Here is a 25804-nt window from a genome sequence, read left to right as displayed (position 1 = left end):
CTTACACATTTATTGTCCATATTTGAAATAATTTGGTTCCCACTTGAACCACTGAAAGCCCTAATACATCTGTAAACTGATTATCACTATAAAACAATTTAAAATGCCATGTAAAATAATATTATGTATGGAAGTGTTTCATTTAATGGTTTCTTAGCATAATCACTTTGTCTTATTTACAAATATATAAAGATTTTGCACTTTAAGTCATCTGAAATATCAAAGAGGTATTTTCAAATCACACAATAAATATAGAACCTGTTTTGTTAAAAATCTACAGTATACTGTACATTCAAGTTGAGGCAAAAGAAGTTTTAATGCCATTATACTTGAGACATAAATGAATGTTTCCAATAATTAAACAATTTCTAAAAGTGCTATCTCTGTCTGTGATGAAAGGTAACATTAGGAACTAATATTTTGTCACAGTCAGTTTCAGACCATTGCTTCATTCACAGAATCAGAGCTTCTGTTACTAGAAAAATATCAAAGCTTTTACATATTTTTAAATTATCTTCTTTTAAGAGTTGCAAGAAAGAGGCAAAAAATGGTCTAAAAAATAAAAGCCATGTGCACGCACATAGACACATACACACACCACAATTCAGATCACCACATAACCCTCTAGAAGAACGACCAAACTCACAGCATTCTGTTTCACTTGAGAATGACAAGTTTATGAACAAATCTCTCACAAAACACCCAGCAGGCAACCCTAGGAAGTCTAAGGCAGTTGTTCTATATACGAGTTTCTACATAGCAGAGTGCCAACCCCGGAGTCTTCCCATGACTTTGTGCATTACTCGGTTTCTTCTTTGTCACTTTTAACCCACTGATTTGGCTTGCTATCTCCAGCAGGCTTTTTTGATGCAGCACTGGAACTAGGAAAAAGAGAATGTTACAATGCAAGTAAGTTATGCTCCAGAATCACAATACTGGTTTTATGCTATGATGTTTAGTATATTTTGCTATATATCAATCATAAGCCTTAGATTAGGCTTTCTGCAAGTTATGACAACCTAGTCTCTTTGGTCTAGATAGAGTTTAGCACTACAAAAGTAACCATCTACAACATCATTTCAGATACCTGTTAGGTGTAGTATACTGAGATGTCTGGCAAGGTTCTGCTGAAACAGAACCACTCAATGCACAGTGAGGTTTTCTTTGCTGAGATGTAGATTTCACTAACCGATTGTCTTGCTCAGAACCTAAGAGATGTACATACAAACAGTTAAACCACAGTGCAACCAAACACATTCGAAGGACTTGTTTCTTTACGTCTTCTGCTTCAAAAAAAATCCCGAACATCTATAATAATAAATGGTACATCAATAATAATAAAATTTATTGTTATAGATCTGTGATAAAAAAAATAAGTACACTTAATGCTACTGAATGAAGTTATGTTAAAATTAGGATTCTGAATTTGAAAATGAAGCATTTACATACACAACTACCACTGCAAGTGATCATATTGAAGTCAAGTTTAAAGTCACTCAAATCTAGTTTCTTGCTTTAAGCTTTTTTTTACTCCTTAAGTAAAAACTTCTCCAGCATGCATGTACAGTAAATAACACCAACATGAGAACTTGCAAACTTGCCAGAGTATAGAAAAAAAATTAAAATCAGTAAGTTAGATGCCTTAGCATTTATATGAACTTAATCATCAATGGAAAAGTCAATGGAAAGACATGGCCAAACTTGACAGTCAGATCAATCCCTGCTAACTCTTCCTCGCATTTTGATTTGAAAGCTTTCATAAGAAGTAGAAAAATGATAGAATGATTCTGTATTCTACAGTATTCCTCAGAGCACTACAGAATTAACAGGTTTTGGACAAATGTTTTGAAAAAGGAAAATTTAACATTAAAAAAGTTCTAATGATAATCTGTGGAGTAATATCCAAATTGGAGTATGTTTTTATTACTATTATCCAGTAGCTTAAGATTGGGATACTTAAGATAGAAGAATGCTGTTTAGAAGAGAAAATAGGGTATTAAATACATCCAGAAACACTAGAATTTGGAAAAATGCAAATACAAGTCAAAAGTTTTAGCGTACAATGAACATTAAACAGATCAAATTGCTCACAGATCATTAAAGCAAGACATTCTTCATGAGCAACAACTAATCTCAATTCTGTTCCTAAAAATAAAAGTTCTCCTACAGTGGAAGATCATTTCATTTCACACTTACAGAAGCACTACGGGAATTGCACAGAGGAGAAACAAGCAGAACCCAGAACACAAGGCAGGGCTACTTTATCTAAAAAGAACATAAATTCAAACTATCTTTACTTGCCAGGTGTTTCACACATTTATCTTTACATGTTGGCTGCCACAAGACGAATCTATTTAAGAGAGAGTAGTGTTGTTTGTTTTGGGTTTTTTGTTTCCCCCTCCTCTCACATCATCCCCTGCATCTTAGGAGGTATTGAAGGCTCAGCAGTGAAGACCAAAACACTGCACATGCATATTCAGGCACGAAGGGATGGGAAATAAACTTACCAACTTGAAAAAAAAATTGCTAAGGAAAAGTAAAAAATACTTTCAATAAAAACAGTATTACAAACTGTATGCCATAGAATACTCATATAGCCATATTTTCATTATGTTTTCTGAAGAAATTATTCCTTTATGAAGATCTGAATCTTAAAATTCAATTGTTTATGGCTCAAATTTATTTTTGTTACGCTCTTTTCACTATTTCTTTTTCCAAAGGATTTTTTACTGAATGCATACACATTTAATATTACCTCATCTCAAATAATTAATGCTGCCATCTCCACATTATGACGCTCTTGTTTCCAAAACTTGTTTCTAATCTATACAAATTTCTATAGGTCACAATTTCTTCAACTGGCTTGGCAATTAAGATGTTCATATTTAATTTAATAATTCTAGGAGTTCCCCGTTCTTAACATCTGTGCTGTCAGGTACTTGACATTCACCAGATTACTTCTCAAATATAAATTCATTACATAAGTAATTGTCAGGGAGGGAGTTATCACGATTCCCTTTTAAAAAGGGAATTTTGAACCATCAGTTACCCTGACAGGTAGAGGCATGGTAAAATTTGTCTTGAGAAGTTTAGGGGGTTTAATAGTTTTGTTCACATTTGTATCTTCTAGTTCAAAGGGGAAAAAAGAAACACATCACAGTAACAATTTGAACCAAATACTTGCTTCCTAAGAAGGCACTTGGAGTTGTCACATTTTCAGAGTGCTTGTAATCAGTAGACATACTTAAGAACTGTTGCTTCAGCCACGTGCCTCTATCTTCTTCAAATGCCTTTCTCTAGGAAAAGAAATGCCAGTTTACACTCATGACCACAGAAACAAGCTTAGTCCACATTAAATTGATACTATTCCACCTAAGGAAGCAAAAGTTCCAACATGTCCATGTAATTAAGGAGAGCCAGCAGTTTAACAGAGAATTAGAGTCATGCGAACAAACCTTTGAATCCAACAAGGATTAGCTGAGGAGGTATTTATTTACAAGCCAAACCCCATGGTTTCACAGAGGTCTGACTAATCCTTTCATTTTACTGTTCTCCACTCCAGTGGCACTGCCTCCTATACTCTCCTTCCCCCTCAGTGTAGCACTACCTCTTGGAGGTAGCCCTCATTTTTGGGCAGCTGCCAATAAGGATTATTGCTTAAACCTCAACCCTGAGCCTTTTCCCAAACAGATTAAAATGACATTGAAAATAGCACTGATTACTTCCATCTGAAGCTGGGGCAGAAAGGGGTCATTTCATTTTCCGATCACTCTGAACACAGAAGAGGATGTGGCTAAAAGAATCTCCAGAAGATTCAGTGGCTCTGGAATCAAGCAACAAGCTATTCTGTCTCCAAAAGCTATCAGTGAAACAGATGTCCCCATTATATAGAGTTATTTCTACCATGTCAGTAGAAAATAGAGCAATACAAATCTTTTCAAACACCTACAAAGCTTACAGTATTGCTTCTTTTCATACTTAAGCTTTTTAACAATTAGAAACATGGGTAGTTACGCTAGTGCTACAATGTAGTCCTAGACATCTCTGGACAAACAATTATTTATTATCACTCAAGACTTTTAATGCTGAATTCGACTTTTAATGCTGAATTCAAGGTCTAACATGAAATTCATTAACTCATTAAAATGAAAATAAAAAGTTGAAGAATACTATCTATATGTAGTGGTCTGAGTCAGTATTGGTCAGAGTGTGAACTACTGTTGTGCCAGTATCTCAAGGAAAGATCTAGAGTATTTTATGTTCTTTACAATAAATTTTACAGCATAAGAAGAAAAAAAAAAGCTGTCTTGAGTCAGACATGTTGTCCATCTAGCTCAATATTCTGTCTCCAACAATGGCCACAAGAGATGCTATTTATGAGATCACCTGAACCTGGCCACTTTCTGCAGTGCATTCTCACAGAGGTTCCCAGCCCCAAAAGTCATTTGATTAGAGATGTTGGAGGGCAGCCCCTTGTCCTCTCCTTTTAGTATCCATCTGCAGATGTGTTGTTCACAAGCTTAGGCAACTGCTTTTTGAGCCTGCTGGTACTGATTGCCTTCACAATCTCCTGCGGCTGCAAAATCCAGAAGTCAACTACCCAATATATAAACATGTACTTTTTAAATAAATATGGTTTAGATTTAATTTTGATCAGTTTCTACAAGTTCCTTCTAGTCCTAATCTTGAGAGATTTGGTGAACAGTGCTGCTTTCATCTGACCAACTGAATCCACTGTTTTATAAATTTTAATCACATCCCACTCCAACTTTCTGCTCTCCATGTCAAAGGAAGCAGTTCTGTAAGCAGTAAGTCTAAGACCAATTCTTTTTCCTTCAATGGCTTTTTTTCCTGTCATCATGACCTCCCTTCCCTGCTAAATTTGCAAGCCCCTTCATGTTTTTGGCCCTAACTGTTGGCTAGACCAAAGGACACACATGCTAGAGCTCCTTTAGAGACACATCTACCCTGGCTGCCTTCCAGTATGTGTGCTTACTGGCCAGCTTAACTACAAGAATAGAACAGATAATGACCCTACTAAGGGGAAAGCAGTAATTACTTTGGGTTTCTGCAATAGTCACTGATTTTCACAAAAAAAGTGAAGTTTTTTCACTTTATTTCACAGGAATCGAGTACCTTAAAGAAGTCAACCCTGCGGCCAAATCTGACTGAAATTTGCATAAGCCTTGCTTTCTTAGGAAACCAAACTTAAGCAGCACCTAATAAACATTTAATGAATAAGTGGACAGATTTTTGGAAGTACTTAGATATTTTAAAAGCTGAAACCAAAACCAGGTCATGCCAGTTGCAGCAACTGTATTTTCCAATACACACAAACCCCCTGTTTTTCTTTTAAATGCCCACAGAATGATCAAATTGACCAGAGATGTGTTGTATACAGTATGGGAACGATCTTTCTTTATAGATATGTTAGCAAATATCCAGGTATTGTTGGATGGCTGCACTTTAGTGTGTTAAGTAGTTCTACTGTTATAACAGTAACTCTTCTTCCATAGGAGTCCCCTTTTCTAATACCTTTCCACTTTTCTAATACCTCAAGTCCTAATCTAATAGCAGCTTCCGTAAAACTTCTTCGCTCCTTCTCAAAATTCTTTTTTTGTTCTCGAAATAGTCTCCATTCTTCCTGAAGACGCTCTCTTTCTTCCAATAAATAGCAGTCCTGTAGTAACAGAGTGGTGTCATCATCACATGGAGACATTAGCTGCTGCTGCAGATATAAGGAACAAAAGACACAAATATTAATTTGGAAACAAATGTAGTAAGTGCCAAGTTGGTGACTGGTGGAGACAGAGTTTCAGATGGCAAGCAAGAAGTCCCTATTTGGGCAGCTGACCTCAGCCTTCCTCACCTTTGTTTATCCCCCCAAATTATTCCTACCAGGATTACAAACTCATTAAATTACTAACCAACCCACTACTACACCTATACTTGGAACAACCATTAAGATGCGTCATTTAAAAAGCATTATCAAAGAACAGAGAAAGGTTCAGAGGTGAGAAAAGTGGCACATTAAAAACCAAAAAAGCTTAGATTGAGTTGGAAAAACACAAAAAAAATTAAAGCCTACTACCTGTAAGAGCTGTTGCTGAGTTTTGATCATTTCTTTACATTGCTGAATCTCTAATTCTAGCTTTTCAGTTTCCAGCTCATGGTCTTCTCTTGAAATGACATCTTTGTCATTCAAAGCTCCTGAATGTACACGTGACACTAAGGGGGGAAAAAAAACCTACTTACAAACAAAACAAAAAAAATCCCTCACATCAGGGACTCATAGCAATAGCAAAAAGTTTTAGACTGTATTTGTTTCATTCTGAATGACAGACACACAGTGTATTCAAAAGCACTTCTATTAGAGACAAGAGATGCAGAATTGGTGCTATACGTGTAATTACACACAAAATCTAGTTCAGAAAAAAGGCAATGAAAACATAGCTGTGCCACATTCCCCAAGGTAAACCAAGCGTCTGCACTGCAATGAAAGCGTCACACAAAAACCCCCACTTGTTTCAGCAGTTATTTAAAAGGAAAAAGAGACATGTGAAGACTTCTTTTCACTGACATGCTGTTAGCCTATTCTTCCAAGCCCATTTTTGAAGGGCTTGTGTGTTCATAAAAATATGACAGTAACTATATTTATCACAGATATAAAAAGAAAGCCTTTTCCTTCAAGTCTTGTGAAGGAGAAATGGAACTAGCAGAACATTGCGTGCATATTTTCATCCCAGTAAGGGAATGAATTAAAGAGAAAACATACTTTGTATAACTACATATTGCTTTATTTAATTTCATGCATAGCTATCACAGTGATTGTATCAAGCCAGGTTTTGATCCCCTGATGCCAGTGTTTGAACACTAATTGAATCCTAAAGGACTAGGCTATGGTCATCTCTATAAACCCAAAAAACCAAAAAGATGACTCCAGGAAAACAGCAAATACTTGAAACATTTTTCCTGATGCTTACAACTATTTTTTCAGTTAGTTACACCAAATCAAGTATTAGTCAGAACAAGCGTTCTTAAAATCCTGTCTGTGGTATAAGCATATTCTTATAGACCATCTGCTCTTTTATTTGCAATTGCATGCATGACCTTCTCAGTCTTATTCTTGACTGCAAACATCCCTGCGGTAGCAGCAGCATTTGCTTGCATGGGAAAATAATACTAGGAAAGAATTTTATATATTTTTAGCCATCTTTTAATGCTGTTTAACAGCTGGAAATGAGAAGAGTCCAGCACTATACTAACAGCCAGTTTGCTCTAGAATGCTAGAAGAAGCCTCAGAGATATGGATGTGGCAAGCCTAGACTCTGGAGAAGGATTTACATATTTTGCATTTAATTACTTCAAATTGTTACATCTGCATTACTTGAACATTGTAAAAAGGTGGGCAAAGGCAACAAACATTACAACAGGGCATACACTTTCAGAAGTAAAATAATTATTTCTTCAGAAAGTTGTGTTTACCATGTCAAACTATAATCATGTCCTTTCTCATGGTAAGAGGCCTTGTATGCAATTGTTTCCCTGATTACCTACAATTAAAAGTCACACAGAAAAATGCCAGTCACAAGCCCTTTCTGAAATTCTCTCAGGTCAAATTCCTTCCATTTTAGCTTCCTTTTAGTTTAGACAATCAGTAAAGTAAATCTTCAGAGCATATCAAATGGAATTATCAGCAGCATTTTGTATGTACATGTAATGCAGTTAAACGTCACCTTGGTTATCCAGCTTTTCAACATGATTTTTCAACATTCTCCATTGTTTTCTAATGCTGTTGGTAAGCTGCTCTCGCACAGTTTCACAAGACAGTTCCCACATATTCTCTTTATTTAACTCTCCAATATCTTCCTCCAGGTCTGACAGCACCTGCAGAAGCATAAACAAGTCTGCTGCAAACCACCTCACCACCTCACCACTCCAAATACCAGTTTTTGTTGCTTTAAATAATATATATATATATATATATATATATATATGACTAATTTACTGAAGAGAAGGAAAACCTTTATATATAGGAAAGATTCTTCCATCCAGGGAAATTTGTCTGTCAAGGTGTTGAGTTCCCTGACGGCCTAATGCTGAAGGGACAGAAGTGACCTGGCAGCCCCCAGAACCCCAGCACAGCAAGAGTGAAAGACTCGCTCACTCTCACACGTCTTCAAGCCAGAGAAGTTCAGACTGCTGAGTTCTGCTGTCAAACTTAGGTGGTAGCTGCCTGTAAATTCACTATGCAGCACGATTAGGATTTAAGACAAATATTTTCTCCTGTTGAGAATTAAGTCACTTGTCCCTGCCTTATTTTCTTCCATGATAAAACACCCCCACAACACACTGAAGGTAAAGTGGAACTAGCACCTCCCTCTCCCACTTCCATTTTACACTATGGTTCAAACATCAAACCTGAATGCTGTCTCGAAAAGCTAAGATATAAAAGTCTAAATGGTCAGAGGAGACTAGCCCACGACAATTTAGCAGATTTAAATTGAAAAGCTATAGCTTTTTGAATATCTGGCATGAATATACTCCACTTCTCAAGCATCTAAATCATTCTATACAATCCCTTTATCTACAAATGTAAAAAACTAAGCAGCGTCCCTATCATGACAAAAACTATCCCCAATTCTAGAGTGGTATGAAGTTAGAGAACTAGATTAGATGGGCAAACCAAAAACCCCACACCACCCTACAACCCTGCTGAAATAACTCCACTTGAGACTTGCATCTAGTAAGTACTACTATTATTTTTCTACTACTAGAAATTACTATTGTCTAGTAAGTAGTTGTCTGCTTAATTTGGTTAATTAGTACCATTAAAAGAGGACTAATCAGAAGTTTCAGTGCAGGCTTTTAATATTTTCTTAGTAGTCTATTAATGCTACAACAGTTAACTTGTCTAATCACCCAAGAACAGTCAGTTTCAGAGCACTAAGTCCCAGTTTTCCCTCAAGTTTGTTTCAGTGCATAAGTTCACAAAGACCCCATTCCCACAGCTGGATTTTCACCAGTGTACTCAAGTTTGTGCCCAACCTTCCCAGCCTCACTGGAATCCTAAAAGGAGAATTCCTGTTTACAGAACTGGTACCCGATTATGCTTTATACTACAAATTATATCCGACACCCATTACTGAAGATCAAATTCTTGTTGCTGAGCTGTAGTAATAATTAGATCTACTAATTTTTACATGATGAACTTTTAAAGTAAAGGTTAACACACTGCACACTACTGACTACACATGGGAGTCATTCTGTGTGGTACAGGGGCAAGTCATCCAGCGACGTTAACAAGAGTTTATTCACACCTTACAAAGTGGCCAGAGAGTCCAGTGCTTTTCTACTAAGCACATTTTGGGGCTAGACAAATGCACCCAAAGCAGCTCAGAAATAAAGGAAGCAGTATAGCAACTTTAGCAGGACAGTGGACTTTCTGAAATGGCAAGTACTAGGTTCCACAGAAACAGCAAACTCTAGAAGGCTTATCTACAGATTCTTACACACCAAACACGTACTATTTACTGTAATAAAAATGCTTCATCCTTTGTTCTGTAGAGTACCCGTATTCTCTTCATATCCTATTACTAGTACACTATCAGTCTTGAACGATTTCTAGAATCTAGCCTTTATGCACATTTGCTGTATTTCAAGTCTTTTTATGTCCAGGGACACACTTTCTCCTATTGCTAAATGAAAGCTCAGTTAACCTTCTAGATTGTTCCCCACTTTACTCTGACATCAAAACAGAACTGCAACTTCTAGTGGGGAATCTGCAAAATGAATGAACAAACTCTCTAATAAACAATGAATGAGCAGTGTACTGTTCCATAAAAATAAAATATCCTGTGTAAATAAACAATTGCTTAAAATCTGGAAACAAACAAACAAAAACCCACAAACCATTTTACTTGGAAACCAAACATTTTCCTTGAACATAACAGCAGCTCTGTAAAAGGAACTAACAGCTACTCTAATCCATGTACTACAGGAGCACACCCTAATTACATTCCCTCCACCCCCACAGATTTTATGGGAAGCCTGATTTCTTTCTAGCATCAACATCTTAGTATGGAAGGCAGACAAAATCCAAAATGCATCATTATATAGCATTACATACAGGTAGCTACTGAATTTAAAATTAATTCAAAGTATACTTTCAAGCTTTCCATTGACTGACTGGGAAGAATACACTCGGTATTGCTCACAGGCAGTACAACATTCAAAACATGGCTGGATTTCAAGTACAGCACAGGATTTGCAATCCACTGCAAGTCTCACAAGTTTACTTTTTTCTTTTTTTTTTTTTTAAATGATCAAATTACTCCAGCACTATACCAAAACTACCACACAGATAATTTTAACTGAAGAAGACTTACTGGTCCATCTTCAGACCTTTCTTTAGGTTTCTGTTTCTGTGGTGGGAGAAGTGAAATAATATCTTTCTTCATTTGCTGAAGAACTTTTTTCAGTTCAGCATTTTCCACTAAAAGCTGTTTTTGGCGTTGTTCATAATCACTTAACAGAACTTTGTACATTTCTTCTTCATTTCTGGAAGAAGAAATCTTACTGTAACAACAAAATAGCCATAATATATGCTTCAATTAATGTTGTTCTAAGACAACTACCTGGCTTCTGTCTTATCAGTCCTCCATGCACCTCTCTTCCCATCAGCTCTACCAACATAATTTAGAACTTCCATAGCTACAAATTAAAAGAATATTTCAAAGCATGAAACAACAGGCAAATATATAAATATTCAGATGACATTGCATTTACATGTAGTTATTGTAAAGAGACCATATTACCCAAATATCCCCCTCAATCTTCAGACCCATATGAAACCATTAAGCCCTGCTTAAAGTAAGAATAAGCTAGTCAAGAAAAGAAGATAATTTTTGTGTTTGGAAACCTCAGAGGGATGTATTCTCTTTTTTTTTTTTTTTAATGCATTTCTTAATGACACTTTCATCCCTATTTCAACTTCTATATCAATGCTGTATCAACTCTAACCTCTCTTCTGGCAATAATGCTAGTTTTATCTCCAGTTTAGAGTAAGCAACTTCCTGATGTTTCACAAGGTGTTCCTCAAAACAAAGAAACATTTCTGTCCACATTTGAAGAAAAAAATCAAAACAAAACCACACACAAGTGACAAAAACCCCAAACTAATACATCACTACAGCTTAGCGGTCCAAGCTCAGTTCTAGTTAGCTATCAAGCAAACAGTAACTACATTTAAAGCCCTGTTATTTTTGCCTCACTGATACTTGAACTAGTACTAGCCAACTGGACTTAAGAATGTGCCACAAGTAAGGTTTGCTGACCTCAGGGTGAGGCTTCATAGAGATTACTGAGTGATATCTAAAGACTTTCTGCAGCCAAAATAGGTGTTTCTGCTACAGTGTTCTAACCTGGTTTGGCTTACCCACAAGAACCCTCAGAAAATTAAACCAGCAGAAAAACAACCTGGCAACAACACGAATAGTTTTCTTCTGGGTTAGTGAACTAAACCACCTTACTCAAATACAACACACACTGCAGTTGACAAACAGTTGAGTGTTTTGTGGGTGGCAGGAGGGATAACAGAGGAAGAACAGGACTTCCCTTCCACTGGACATAAGCGATACAAATACTCTAAGGCCAGACATATGAACCAAAAGATGCAGATACTCTTTTCAACACCACAAAAAACTATAATCATGCTAAATAGCACTGATGAATGTCTCAAACACATTTTTTTGGGCAGCACAACTTATGAGTACTCACATGATAAAGAAGATTACTTTTCTCCTCACTTCACACAGCGCTAGATGCTATGTCTATCTTACATTATTTCCTCTCTAAAGTTTCTCAGCACTTCTCATTAACACAAGTAGACTGTAGTATCTCAAGGGGAAAAAAGCTCATGCCGTGTTCCTTCCTGATGGCAACTGGTGGGCATAATAGCGTTTATGACACTATCCAAAGTCTTGTGATTGTAGCAGTAGCAAGAAAGAGAAACAGCTGTAGCTTATGCATTGATTCCAAGTAGTTCTCCCTAGTAGAAGAACCTAATTTTGTAGGGATCTCCATTTGGTTTATGCTTGGTAAACAATCTTACAGAACACAATATAAAAGTTTATTAGCCTTACACAGTCAGCTGACATGAAATATTACATCTTTTATGTAACATTCTTACATCTACATTAAAAAAAAAAAACTCTACAACAGGAGAGCTATATTGACTTTAAAGATACCCAGAACCAAATTTAAGCATTCTTAACATACAGACTAGGTTATTTTGCTCTAGTAAAATTCAGAGCTACTTACCTATCTTTTTGTCCTTTTTGTTCATGACTAATTGATGTAAGCGTTCCTTTAACTTGTTATATTCTCTCTCTTTCCTCTTCATATCGTGATTGTACTGTGTAGCTCTACTTGAAATTATGTTCTGTAACTTCTGTACCTAAAAGCAACCCCACAAAAACTGTTTCTTCAACTAATGTATAAACACAAATTTCTTCAGAAAATGAAAACACATGAAGCAAAGTGATGCTTCTATTAAACTGTATTTCTGGTGAAAGGAAGTGACAAAAGGAATCAGGGAACTGTCCCAACCCACACATTCTCACCTCAGACTTAGGGGATTTAGTTTATTTTCTGCAGAAACTAACATCATAAGTAACATATTAGAATACTATAGCTCCTCTGCAGTACAACTGAACTCATGGTCTGGCCGTTCACATAGCCTGCTTTAACACCTTTATTGAACAGAGCAGAGAAAGAACTATTTTTGGTTTCAGTAATTAATGTTCAGGATCTAGTTTTACTCTAACTTGAAAACATGCTTGTTAGGCTTACACTTGAAAATAAACTACTTCATTTGGGTAGCAGGATGCTGGAAGACAGACTACTCCATTTGGTCTAGAAGAACGTTAAAATATATCATAAAGCACATTCTTAGCCTGTACTATCAATACTTGAGGTTTGGGGTTTTTTGGGGTTTGACTCATCAGTTTGAATCGTAAAATATTGAACATGCTGTGTGCTTGTAAGCTGGAACTTTAGGATGTTCACTATATACATATAGTGCTGTGATTGCTAACTGTGTTAATATATTTATGAACACAGAAAACACTCACAGAAACTTAGGAGCCATGTAAAGTACAGTGGCTGGGCGGGGGGGGAGACACGGACACAGCAACAAATCCCAAACTAAGCAGTGTCTTCAGTTTCAAAGTGATTTTTGATCTTGGCTCTTCCAAGACTCCCGAGTTTAACAAGACTGTACTTTTGGACTGGGTTTCCCTCACCTCCCTTTTTTTTGGTCTTTTGCTCTCCTCTACAATATAACCAAAAAAAGAAAAGCCCCTATACACAAGCGTTTGAGGAAGTGACTGAATCCTCTTGCCCCCTCCTACTTTTTGGTATTTTTAAACATTCTAAAATAAAGCTATGCTCAAAAGTGCAGAAAGCCTCAGAAAAACCACGCATGTGCATTTCTGCAGTACTCTCTACTATTATTATAACTTGGACTTATCCCTTACAGAACCTATTTATCCATACAAAACATGCAACTTTCACTGGTGAAAGACAACATTTACCAACAAAAAAAGGCATTCAAAGTGAATGATTACAAGACTCCTTGCAAAAAACCATATTATTGCATATCTATGTAGTGACTTGTGTTAGTGTACAAGACAACTCACTTCATCCTTTTCATTTTTAAGTAACTGGTGCAAATTTCTGTTCTTGCTTTGCAGTTGTCTGTCTCTTTCCTGAAGTCCAACTATTTCCCTTTTAGATAATTCCAACTGTTCCTAGAAAAAGTGTTGATAGTTCAGTATCAATAAGAATTAATAGCAAAGGATTAAAAAACCCAAACAAACAACAAACCATGCAAACCAAACTACCAAACCACCTCACTTGAGGTAAGTTTGCCTATATATTTTATCTCTGATGCTTTGGGGATGACCTTGTATTCTCAGTGAGAAGTTAGTTCTATTTTCTGGAGCAGGAACTACAATTTTCTGGTACAACAAACACTCCTGCTCACAAAGGACAAAAATTTGTCTTGGTATTTAACAGATCTTATCTTATACGGTTATTACTTTTTCATTAAGTCAGGATTCTGTAAGCATATAGATACTGTGAGAGTGAGGTGGATACTAAGCAACCTGTATGAATTTGGGACTACAGTTTTACTGGTATGTTTCTGTTAACTAATCAAGGGAACAATTGACACAGATATGCACACTGTGACCATAGCAAAGCAAATGGGACACTTCACATATACAGAGTAAGGCTAGACAGACGATCTCAGAACAGATTATGAAAAACTAGCGTTTTAGAAATAGTTTTCCACAAATATGAGACTCAAACAAACCTGAAATTGCCAACTTAAATGGCAGAACCAAATACTACACACAAACTCTTTTTCTTTGTATGTATAGCGAGCTACTAATGAGTAGAGATATTTAAGCAACAAGGATTTCTAGGCAAATCACATCAGAATAGAGGTAACAATAGTGGAAGCCAAGAGGATTGCGTGGTATCTGGAAGAATTTAGAGAAACCTAAACTGACAGCTAAATTTGAAGTAATATTGACAAGTTCCGCCACCCCTTCCACCTTAAAGCCATTCATCTACGTAAAGTAACTGGAGTATTCTAGAACCTAACATTACATAGTGTTTGTATAAAAATGAGTGCAGTTACACATGATTTTTAATGTCACATGAAAATGCTTCTACATGGATGACCAGTCTCACCAGAAGGACTACTACAATTTTGAGAATCTACAGCAGTATTTGTCAAGGAGATAGTGCTGGCCAGCCTTAGTGAAAAGCAAGCCTAAAATGCCCCGAATCATGCATTGAATTTATTCTTTTCTCCCCCAACAGAATCAAGGGAAAGACAAATCTCTAATATGACTGCACATACAAGTACCCATGAAGTAGCATAGGCTATGAACTTCCAATAAATCAGCTGCTCTGCAGTGACTGGCCTTGTGCACATGTTTATCCTGTGATACTTCAGTTTTGACTACAAATTCTGAGCAGTTCTTACAAGAGACCTTGTAGTTGGCTATCCAAGGAATCCAACAACAAAAATATACATGGAAAAGACTACAGATATGGAGACAGACTGATAATAACCCTGTGACACACACTAGAAATGCTACCTACACTTTTACTGGTTACTAATATATTGGGAAGTTAGCTTTTAGAGCTAGGCACATCCTTTTAAGTGAATGATATGAACCAAAGTTCATAACATTTTCACCCACAGCATGCATTAACACTTCCAATCCAAACAGTTTTCCCTCTTCCTTGATTAAAGAGACCACAATTCTAAATATTTTTTCAGTTCTCATTAATTCCTATTTCATTAACTTTAAAGAATTTTCAACTGGAAAAACACTTCAAAAAACCAAAATGCACATGAAAATACAACTGCAGATTAGAACTGGAGAGAAAAACAAAAAAGCACTCACTGTTAAGAATGTACAGTATCTGTTAAACATAAGTGCTGCATAATATTGGTGGTATTATCTTGTTTTCTACCTTTAATTTAGCATAGCAGTTCTGTAAGTGATCCATATCACTACCCAGTTTCAGATGCTGCATTTCTACTTCTTCCTGAGCTCGAAGGTTCTTGTGCTGCAGTACAAGCAATTCATTCATGCAATTTATGATAGATATTAAATTTAATTCTTTTCCTTTGGACTCCGCGTAAATAGAAGGAAAACCCAATGTTGTCAATTCCTGGTAAAAGACAAGGGTGGGGGGAGGGGGGGAATAAATAACTGGATCAAACTCTCACAATTCTCCAAAAAACAGAGAAACAATATCAGGTGAAATCAGATACAAAGGGGGGAAAAAATCCTATTCCCCACCAACTTTGGCTTCCAAGCATTGAGAAAGAAGCCTTCTTAATCAAGTGAATCTTTACTGCCACAATTGATTTAATGTCACTTTCACACAACCTCCAATAAACAAGAATATCTGGCTTACCCTGTTGAGATAGGATATACTCTGTTCAATATTCTCTTCTGTGCAGAAGGCACTAAAAAAGCTGTGCATGCTTTTGGATGAAGGCAGTGGCAAGCGTAGCACTTGTGAGTTCATGCTTGGGGAAGATATCTTTTTGTCTGAGGTATATTGAAAGATATTTTTGCTATCTAAAAAGTTAAAAACATTAAGAAACAATTCAAGGCTAATGGTTTAGGATACATCACATACAAAAAAATCAAATCTTTAACTACTCAAATTATTAGCCACAGAAATTTACAACTCTAGAGCTTAGAATTTAATCTAGAATGACATATATTAAACAATTCACAATTAAAAAAATTACTATGCTTCCACTGAACATTTAAAGACTCAATAACATTTTAAGGTATTATATCTTTCAAATTTTACTCATCTGCCAAGAAAAAACTGCCCAAACTTTCTTCCTAAATGGTTTGCTACAATGCAGTTTTTTAAAAATTTTTCTGCACAGGTGCAGAAGCTGTGCTTTTAGTGAGAATTCTTTAGAACGTATGATATCCTTATTCATGTTAAGTGTATGCTGTGATTTACCCTTCTACTAGGTAAAAGTAAGCAAGAAAATGTTTAGTCCTTTAATAAATTTGTAATCAATTTATGAGGCAAAAGTATATAGAACAACTAAAGAAACTTCTGAAAGTACTAGATATCCTGAAAGGTGTGATTAAAAAAAAAGGTGTGACTGAAAAGCCTTAGAACCTTTATATATGTGTGAAAGGACACTGTTTTACAGTAGCATTTCTGTAAGGACTCAATCCAAAACAAAGCACTGTATGTACTACATATTATTTAACATCCTGCTTAACCAGTCAAACATGTCATGCACAAAACTCTTTAGCAGCTATAAGATTACTGGTAAAGTTAACAAATCCACTAAACTCAAAATATTACCAGTTTACCTGATGACAGCACTGGCACAGTAATAGTCTTCCAATCTCCCATAGCAACAGAGACAGGCAGGGTACCTGAGCAACTAGTTCAGCAGAGAAGTATTTAGTACAATTGCTGGCAACGTGTGTTACGTAGGCATCTCCTAAAATAGCAAGAGCATTTTAGATTAACAATAGCTGCTAATACAGCTAGAAGATTAAAGCAGGCATAGGAGAATGACTATTGGACTGGAGCCACATGATTTCTTTGTGGTTCTTTACACACCATTTGGAACACATTAAGCACAGCAACTATTAGACCACAAAAAAATTATGCATCTATCTATATTTAGTTAACTTTAAACATAGTCTTGTAAAACTAAAGCTAAAGTGCTATGAAAATAATAAAGACTTACACTTTAGATAACTCAGTTTTTTCTGTTGATGTACAGAGAAAACACAGCAAGCCAAATATTAAATACTTTCCTGCCATATAACCAGGAAGTAATGTTATTAAGAGAAACTTATATGAAGTTTTAACATAAATCTGAGTGGGATTATTACTTAAAGAGCAGGATAATAAAGGCTCTAGAGAAGATACATTGGTAGAGAGGGGGGAAAGGAATTTTTAATAAATATTTAACCATTTAAATGTAACTTAACTTATACATACAGTTATATTGCCTTTCCCTGGCAAGTTGTGTTCTTCAAAGTAGTAAACAAGTAGAGGAAGCCTTACCCTGTTGGCACAGCCACTCAGTACAGCACCGGCCCTCTGGAAACCAAAGGAAAGTCAGAAACTCATAAGAAAGAGCAAACCGATCATCCCCTCACCCTGCCTCCACCTCCCGGTGGGAAGGCACATAACAGCATTAAGGTTACCACACTGCTGGAAACTAAAAATCCAGCTTGGATGCTTAAGATTTAGACAGCAGAACCCATCAGCTGTTACGTGAACAATGATAGTTCAGGGAGACAAGCTTTCCACCTGACAGGAAAGAACACCCCCTTTTTTCAGTTAACACTTTGGAACAAAATCACAAGTTAATTTTAGATGAACTCTGTAGACTTTTAGAGCACAGAGATGTTTCCCCCTAATCCCCTCCTCCCCGCTAATGTTCCAATAAACACACTCTAGATAAGCAACTTCTACCTTTCTGACACCAAAACCTGGTGTTTTTATCACTGTGGACAAAAGCTATCATTTTGGGGGAAAAGGAGGAGTGGAAAGTACGCTCTATTATCCATAAGGTCTCTTGAGGACACAGAGACAGTAGGAATCCGTATCGACATTTCAAAGCACAGAACACAGTGCCCAGAGTAACACCAAGTTTTTAAGAGATCATACATGGTGCACAGCCATGTTACAGAATGATCAGCACTAGGGAATAAAATATCCAGCTAGATGAATATTTCTCCAGGTTCGTAAGTTTTCTTGGACAAAAACAGTGAACAATTATTCCTCAGATGAACTGAAAGTTTGCAGGAACTACTAAATTACATATCAGAAAGTACACCTAAGGCAGCAAGAAAACACATTCAATATGACAATCTAGCAGCTGTTCTTAAGAAATAGGTTTTTCTGCTTTTTCTCTGCCCATATTTGTTTTTGCACATTTTTCCCTCCTGTAAAACCAAGAGGTCCAGAAATGAACTAAGTGAGGATTCAGATTCTAAAGACAATAATTAACTTCACAGCAGAAATCTGCAAGGCAATCTCTGCTTTTTTTTTGTTCTACCCATCCAAAACAACTGTGCTTTCAAAAACGGAATTCAAAGTCAAACTAAGGATTAAGAGGACACACTTCTTACATGTTAGTTTTGTTTCTGTTGGATCCATCAGATGGAGTAACCTGCAAATATAAGGGAAAAGGATGCAAATTAAACTACAAGTATATTCTCATTACTGGGTCACAATCCTGCATTCTAATAACGTATTTCAAAAGGTTGTTAAGAAACTCAAATTCCATTAAGGACTGTTGGAAAGTCCACAAAAATACTACTTAGATTTCAGATATGCCATTACTTTCAAACTGGCTTTTATTCTTTAAGAGGCTGCATACCCATTATGAGATCTTATCACTCAAATTCCCTCAAAGTACAGCATTACCAACCCACAGATCCCTCTACACTGACAGTACTATTTGACACAGCATCTTATCACCCCAAACAATGCTTGACTGGAAGCAGAAACAGGACTAATCCAGGTGTGGGAATGCAATGATTCTCTATGTTTGAGCCCTGCAAGCTGCATACAGATTAATTCAGTGCAGAGGCTTTTCAAGACTACTCTCTAGTGACACACTGTTTCTAGGTACACCAACAAGAGAACACAAGGAAAATTAAACACATAAAAGTCAGGCTTATAAGGATGTCTGGTGAAGACAGAGAAAGCAAGAACATAGAGGCAGTACAATAAATCCAGATTATGCAACTATTTTTCTCACATTAATCAACCTTGAAGGCTCTAGAGCCTTTTGTCTTGAAGAGACTACCTGCAGTACACTGCACACTGCTTAATACATCAGATTAAAAGCCATCCTCAGCAATTTCAAGACGTGGAAAGTGCCAAACCCAAAAAAATTTCTTCAACTGTTAAACCACTACCCCAAAGTATCTTAAATTGTTATGCATCAAACAAGTGCAGTAGCTTTGAAGCAGTAATCGTTTTAGAGAGTGGTCAGCATTTTGTACTTGAATGTCTTATTCTGCACATCTGTGTTTAATTCTAAATACCATATGTAAAGATCAATCCCATGTCAGCTGCAAAAGGGAATGCTACAAGCCTTTAGTCCCATGCTAAGATCATCTCATCACTTCCACGTGGCTTCTCCTGCCAGTTCAGGACCTTAACCATGACTTCTAAAGCTATCTAGTGATTAAGATCCATCGGATACATTTCCTTCCCAGTCTAGGCAGTTCCTCTGGAGCAACACAGCTCAAAATAGCCTCACTGAAGTATGCAAGAGCTAAAGATGAACATTCCTGGTGAAGAAAGTATGGATGCAAAATTAATTTAGATACACAGTATTCAAAATTGACTCTTCACCTTTAGTACACTACAGTGCTCTCACTATGACATACCAGGGAACATATTCATGAAGAGGAGGAAAACGTGTAACTCTGAAGCAGTATTTTGTGTAATTATGGAAGAATAATAAAATAACACACAAGATTGAAAAGTACTTTTGGGATCTCCCTAGGCTATCCTAGTTAACACAGAAAGGCTTTAACTAAACAAAAGTAATAGGAAGGTTTTTTGTTTTGTTCCCCCCCCCAAATACTGGTTGGGAAAACACACAGTATAAACCAAGACAACAAAAAACACCCACAACAACAAAACCCCACAAATTTTGCATTCTCCCCAGCATCTCATACTAATGCCAAAAATCTGGCTGACTGTGGGTAGGAGAAAAAAGAACCACTGAACAGCCAAAACTGCTGTAACTACTTAATGATTTTCCTTGTGTGCCCATTCTCTGTACAGAGGGATTAATTGCAGTTACTTCACCAACAGGTTTGATGACTTGCCCAAAACCCTGTAACTCTGCCAATTGGCTGTGTCACTTCCTGTCCCAAGCAAGAAATTCCTGGAGTGGACAAGACTTAAGTGGTTTGTCAAAAAATGAGCCTCTGGGATCCAATTTCAAATGCGTGAACATAACAGCAGAGCCATCTCACTGTAAATAGAAATCTAAAAACCAAGCAAAAAACCCCAAACACACACCCCTCCCCAAAATACTTACATTAAAAACATACAGAAAGCTTGATTAATATCAAGGAACCAGTAATCAAACTTCAAGTGCTTGTCAGAACAAGTGAAATACAAAAAAACTCAAGGAACTTAAAAAAAGCTGTCATGGTAATAACATGCCAGAACTTGATTCTTAGAAAAGCACCTGGGGAATTTTATATTATTTTTTTTTTTAACGGAAATCTAAAGGAATGCTTCCACAAACTCCCACATGAGTTACTAACAAATACATCTTTCTTTTCAAGAACAAGTTCAGATTAAACATCAAAAATAGTACAGTTCAAACCCAGAGAGCTGAAAGGAACTGTTCTTAATAGTACTGGTCTGTGTTTTGGGGGACAGGGGAGGGATTGACAATGAACATGCCAAGATTCATGATAGAAAACTGATTAAGTACGCCTGAGTTCAGACCATATCACAACTCAAAAAACCCACCAGCAGTAAGAAGTAGGATTATAAACTTTACACAATGCAGCATACTTAGAATTTCTTAATATCCTGCTTAAACTTGAAAAGGAGTAGTTGTAACTGGGTTTGTCTGAATGAGTTTTACAATCAGAAGAGAATTGCTTATCACAGCACTGTGCTGTGATCGAATTACACCATCTGGTCATCTCTAACCTACACAGGGTGTGACACAAATGGGAAATGCAGTATCTGGTAACCCAGAAAATATTCTTCCCCCAAGGCAGAGAGGATAGGGAAAGGCAGTTTTTGGAGAAGTGATTTCTCTCTGCCCCCAATATCGCAATATCTTGGGAGAAAAGTTTAAAGAGTCAGGATCAACCAGAAATTGTCAAACAAGCATTCCTTCTCTGTATATTTCAAATGCTACTACAAGTTGTGGCATGTATATCTTTCAACTTGTACAATTAGGGAGGGGGATGTAGTTAGCATTTACTTAAAGGGCAATATGATTCCTTCTACTAAAATTATAACCCAAAGGAGCTGTGAATCTGGTTAAAGCTTTTACATTTGTCTAGTAATCCACAGATGCCACACAGATGGCTTTTATCCGGATAGACACAAAGACACACCAGCCTGTAAATGTAGGGTAGCCTCCAGTCATGACATTGTGGGTTTAAAAGTATATCCCTGATAATGTCGTAAGACATATACTTGTTTCAATTCATGTAATCACCAGGAAAGTCCAAGCATTTCCTCCCTAGAGTTTTGACACTTATTCTCTCTTTACAACTCTTTTAATAACACAGTTTACAATTAGCACTAAAATATGCTTATTATATCCAGTGTAACTGTATAGTTGAAAGAATTCCTTCCTCTAAAACTCTATTACAGTTTTAGTGACCTTTATTTAATATTGTAATTTTAGTGATGGTCTTGCAATCAAAGCAGACCCCAGATCTTTCCTCCCACGTTTATAAAAAAAAAATTCAAGAGTTTTAAGACAATCAAATAAGTGTTTATCTTCTCAACATGTAGAAACACACAAGAATATACCCTCACATCTGTTAAAATTCAATGTTTAATGACTATTCTGTCATGGTCTTTGCCTCAAACACTCAGGTTAAAAGGAATATAATCTGATCTACTACCTCAAGGTTCAACTCTACCTTTTATAAACACAGATGACTGAAATTATGTTAATGCAATCACTGAAAAAATTGAAACACATGGAAATGTTTCACCTGGCTCCCAAATTCCCACTCCATTTCGAACTAACACTATGGATCTTCACATTAGTATTTTTCTATTACTAAGAAATAGCACTATTTTTGTTAAGATTCAAATTTTTATTTCTCTGTTTGCATTCACAAACCACTTACTACATGTAGCTGGAGCAGAACACATCACAGATACCCAAGAGGAAAACCTCAGGAACTGTCTTCTGCAGTTCCTCCTCCTTTTCCTGAGATCAGCTTTAGCCAAAATTTATAGGTTGGCTGTCTCTGCAAGCAGATGACTTTTAAAAAGAAAGGGGGGGGGGGGGGGGGGGGATAGGAAAAAAAAAAAAAATCACAACCTTACTGGTTCCTAAAGTTGGTAGCAGTTACTGGGCAGAGCCACAACTAGTATTCCAGATCTCAGACGTGATGAAACTCACAAGTTTCAGTAGCATATAACCGGTAAGTTTAATCAGACATGGAATGGAAGATAGTAACTGTAACTAATTTCTCTGAAGACTGCCAGGGAATTCAAGGAATGTTCTCCTGTAAATTCTAGTTTTCTATTGAGCAAACCAAAAGTGTCACAGAACAGACTTGGTAATTGCAAACAAATAGGACTGGTGAAACCTCAGCATAACTTCTGTGGAGGGAAGGAACACTAACAAGTTTGCCACAGTGCTCTGGAGGAAGGAGTGAGCCAACACACCTGGGCAAGAGAGCATAATTGGATTTCCAAAAAGCTTTTCACAATGTTTCCTACCAAAAGCTCTTAAACTAAGATGTCAGGGGATTTATTAATGACCGTTTATAGATGGGGAAGGGCAAAGTGTAGAAATAAGTTAAAGAAGGGTGAGGACAGAGTATGAAAGTGTATCGTATGAAAGTCCCAAAGAGACAAAAATTAGAGTCCCAAAGGGGTCTGTGCAGGCTTCTCTGATGTTCAGTAAATTTAAAAAGGTGATGAACAGGTAAGCGACAAAGGTCACGTAATGTACAGAGTTACTCAGAAAAATAAACACCCAAGTTGAATGACAAGAACTGCAGAAGGTTGTCCTCATACTAAGCAAACGTCTGATAAAAATCAGTAGCTGAAATTTCACCTTCATAGACACAAACCAACACAATGAAAGAGACAACTCTGCTACATACTTAAACCAACAGCCTCTAGTTAGGTATTATCAGACAGGAAGAGATCCCAGGTCACTATGATTAGCCCTCTGGAAATAACAGCTCACAGGCAGTTAACAGAACATTGGAGCAGAGGACAGAAGAGAGATCATCACAGTGTCTCTGTCTGAACGCTAAGCTTCCTCAGCTTAAATATCACATGCGGGTACAACCTTCCCTGTGTAAAAAACAGAACAGACCTGAAAATGGTGCAAGAAGGTCAACCAACACTTTCATACAATAATAAGCTATGACTTTTCAGCTAGAAGAGGAAACAGCTAGAGAAATAGGACAAACATACAGAAAATAATTATTCATTGCTTCTTTTAACACGAGTTATGCAGAATCAAATGAAACATTCAGTGCAAAAGCTGGAAAGTGAGAGCTTTTTTTTTTTCCCCTCCACATACAACACAGTTAAATTGCAGACTCGCATCACTATGAGGTGCTGTGAATGCTAAATATATAAACTGGCTCTAATTCATTGAAAAACATCCCCATCAGCAGCTATTAAATTTAAAGAGAGAGATACAACCTCTGCTCAGAAATTCTTTGGCTCCAGATTGCAGTATACTGGGAAGATACATGGATAAAAGCGTTGCTGTACAACCAACCTACGCTTATGATCATTTCCTTAGCATCTGCTGCTAGCCACTTCCAGAGACAAGATATTGACCCCAATGAGCCTTGTATTACCCTGTCCTGTGCTCTCTCTCTATTCCAAATGCTAAGTGACATCAGTACCACAGCTTATACACACTAAACAGAAAGGACATCTTTCCCCCCTGAATACTTTAAATCTGAAATCTCCATCAAATAATTTCTCTAGGTCTGCTTTCTAAGTTCACTACTAAAATTTACCTAACACATTCACATTTTACTTCGCATGCTTCCTATTGTAAGTCATTGCCCTGAAATTCCTATCATACCTTTGTAGCATATGGAGCCCCGTGTAACTATTTCACTGACAGCACAGAAAGCAGCAGAGTGTTCTACATACATAAGGGATGCAGTAATACTACAAACTGATCTAGCATTATGATTTGATCTTCAAATTGAAATGGGTTTTGCAGCAAATAAAGAAAAAATTTAAATTAAATTTTAAAAATAAAAAAGCCAAAATCCTTTATGGAACCTCTACTTTTCCATCACGTGAAACCACCAGCTAAACCCGAGCAGCCACAAATTCACTGACTCAGTAGAAAGCTTTACGGCTCTCACCTCTCCGAGCACCCACCGCTTGTAGCTTCACAGACACCAACAAAACGCTGGGCCTTCCCGCAGGGCGGCGGGGGGGACCGCCAGCAAAGCCAAGCCGCTAACTTAGCTCTCCCTCGTCCCCGCAGATCACCCGGAGCCTGACAAGAAGGAGCACATGTCAACATCCACAACGCTGCCGCGGCCACACAGGCTCCCCCCCGCACGCAGCCCTTCCCCGGCCCGGCCGACGGAGCGCCCCAGGGCGAGCCCAGACCGCGGAAACGCCGTTTCCCTCGGCCACCCAAGCCGAGCTCCCGCACGCCCGGCGAGCGGGCAGAGCCCAGCGCAGCCCCGGTACCTCAGCGCTGCTCCAGCTCCCTCACCGGCCCCGGCCGCGCTGCCCGCCCCCTCCCTCGCCAACGGCCGCAGAGCGCCCGTTACCCGCCGCGCCTCACAGACGGGACGCAACCCCCGGTGAGGAGAAGGAGGAGCCCCAGACACCCACCCGCGTAGCACCACCTGCTACAGCGGGGGAGAAAGAAGAGGAAGACGACTCCCGAACCAGCTCCGCTCCGCAGCTGCCGACTCCACCACTCGCTGGGCCCCTCGCCGGGCCCCGCGGGGTTAACCCCCCCTCCCGCCCGCACACCCCCGCCGCAGCGCCGCTCCCATTGGCCGAGCAGTTGCTAGGAGACTTTCAACAAGGGCCTGCACCGCTCCGGCGGGCCGCGGCCGGTGGCGGAGCAGGTGCCGGCCGCGGCCCGCCGGTGAGGTAGAGCACGGCCTGGGCCGTTCAGCTGGGCGTTTGGTACCTGTTGTCCGATCCTGAAGGAGGGGAGAGGTAGGCATCGGCGCAGACTGTGCTGCTGCGGCGCCCGTGAGGGAAGGAGAAGACCGAGGACTGTTAGTTTTGGGGCCTGGGGCCTCTGCTGCACCGGAGCACTGCGAGTGAATGGAGCTGTTGCATTTCCTAATGCTCGGCCCAGAATGTGATCGCCGTTCACAGAGGACAGAGTGGTCACAAGTTTTGAAAAAAGATCCGTCATTAAATACTAGCTTTTACAGTTGGCTGTACGTTGCTGCTTTTTTCCTCCCTGCAGGCGATTTCAGCGGCTGTACGCAAAAGCTAAGAAATCCTTCTCTGT

The 25804-nt window shown here is 38.0% G+C and overlaps 1 protein-coding gene across 6 annotated transcripts; it reads right to left on the bottom strand.

Moving 5' to 3' along the window:
* Positions 1-25277, bottom strand: SSX2IP (SSX family member 2 interacting protein). 6 transcript variants are annotated; one of them, XM_054834400.1, is made up of 17 exons: positions 25165-25277; positions 24681-24817; positions 18723-18763; positions 17650-17685; positions 16941-17074; positions 16006-16172; positions 15556-15756; positions 13701-13811; positions 12322-12457; positions 10638-10713; positions 10389-10560; positions 7737-7887; positions 6092-6228; positions 5555-5728; positions 3185-3296; positions 1088-1208; positions 1-881 (listed from the first exon to the last, which is right to left on the bottom strand). In XM_054834400.1, the coding sequence occupies exons 5-17, from the start codon at positions 16981-16983 to the stop codon at positions 800-802; spliced, it is 1683 nt and encodes a 560-aa protein (XP_054690375.1). In that variant the 5' UTR covers positions 16984-17074; positions 17650-17685; positions 18723-18763; positions 24681-24817; positions 25165-25277; the 3' UTR covers positions 1-799. The 6 variants fall into 6 exon arrangements, with proteins under 6 accessions (XP_054690375.1, XP_054690380.1, XP_054690378.1 ...); XM_054834405.1 differs by having other exon boundaries at positions 3245-3296; XM_054834403.1 differs by having other exon boundaries at positions 24697-24817.
* Between the last annotated feature and the right edge of the window lie 527 nt (positions 25278-25804).

The sequence above is a fragment of the Grus americana genome, chromosome 8, assembly GCF_028858705.1.
Source record: "Grus americana isolate bGruAme1 chromosome 8, bGruAme1.mat, whole genome shotgun sequence".
NCBI lineage: Eukaryota > Metazoa > Chordata > Aves > Gruiformes > Gruidae > Grus > Grus americana.
This window is presented reverse-complemented; position numbering and strand designations above follow the sequence as displayed.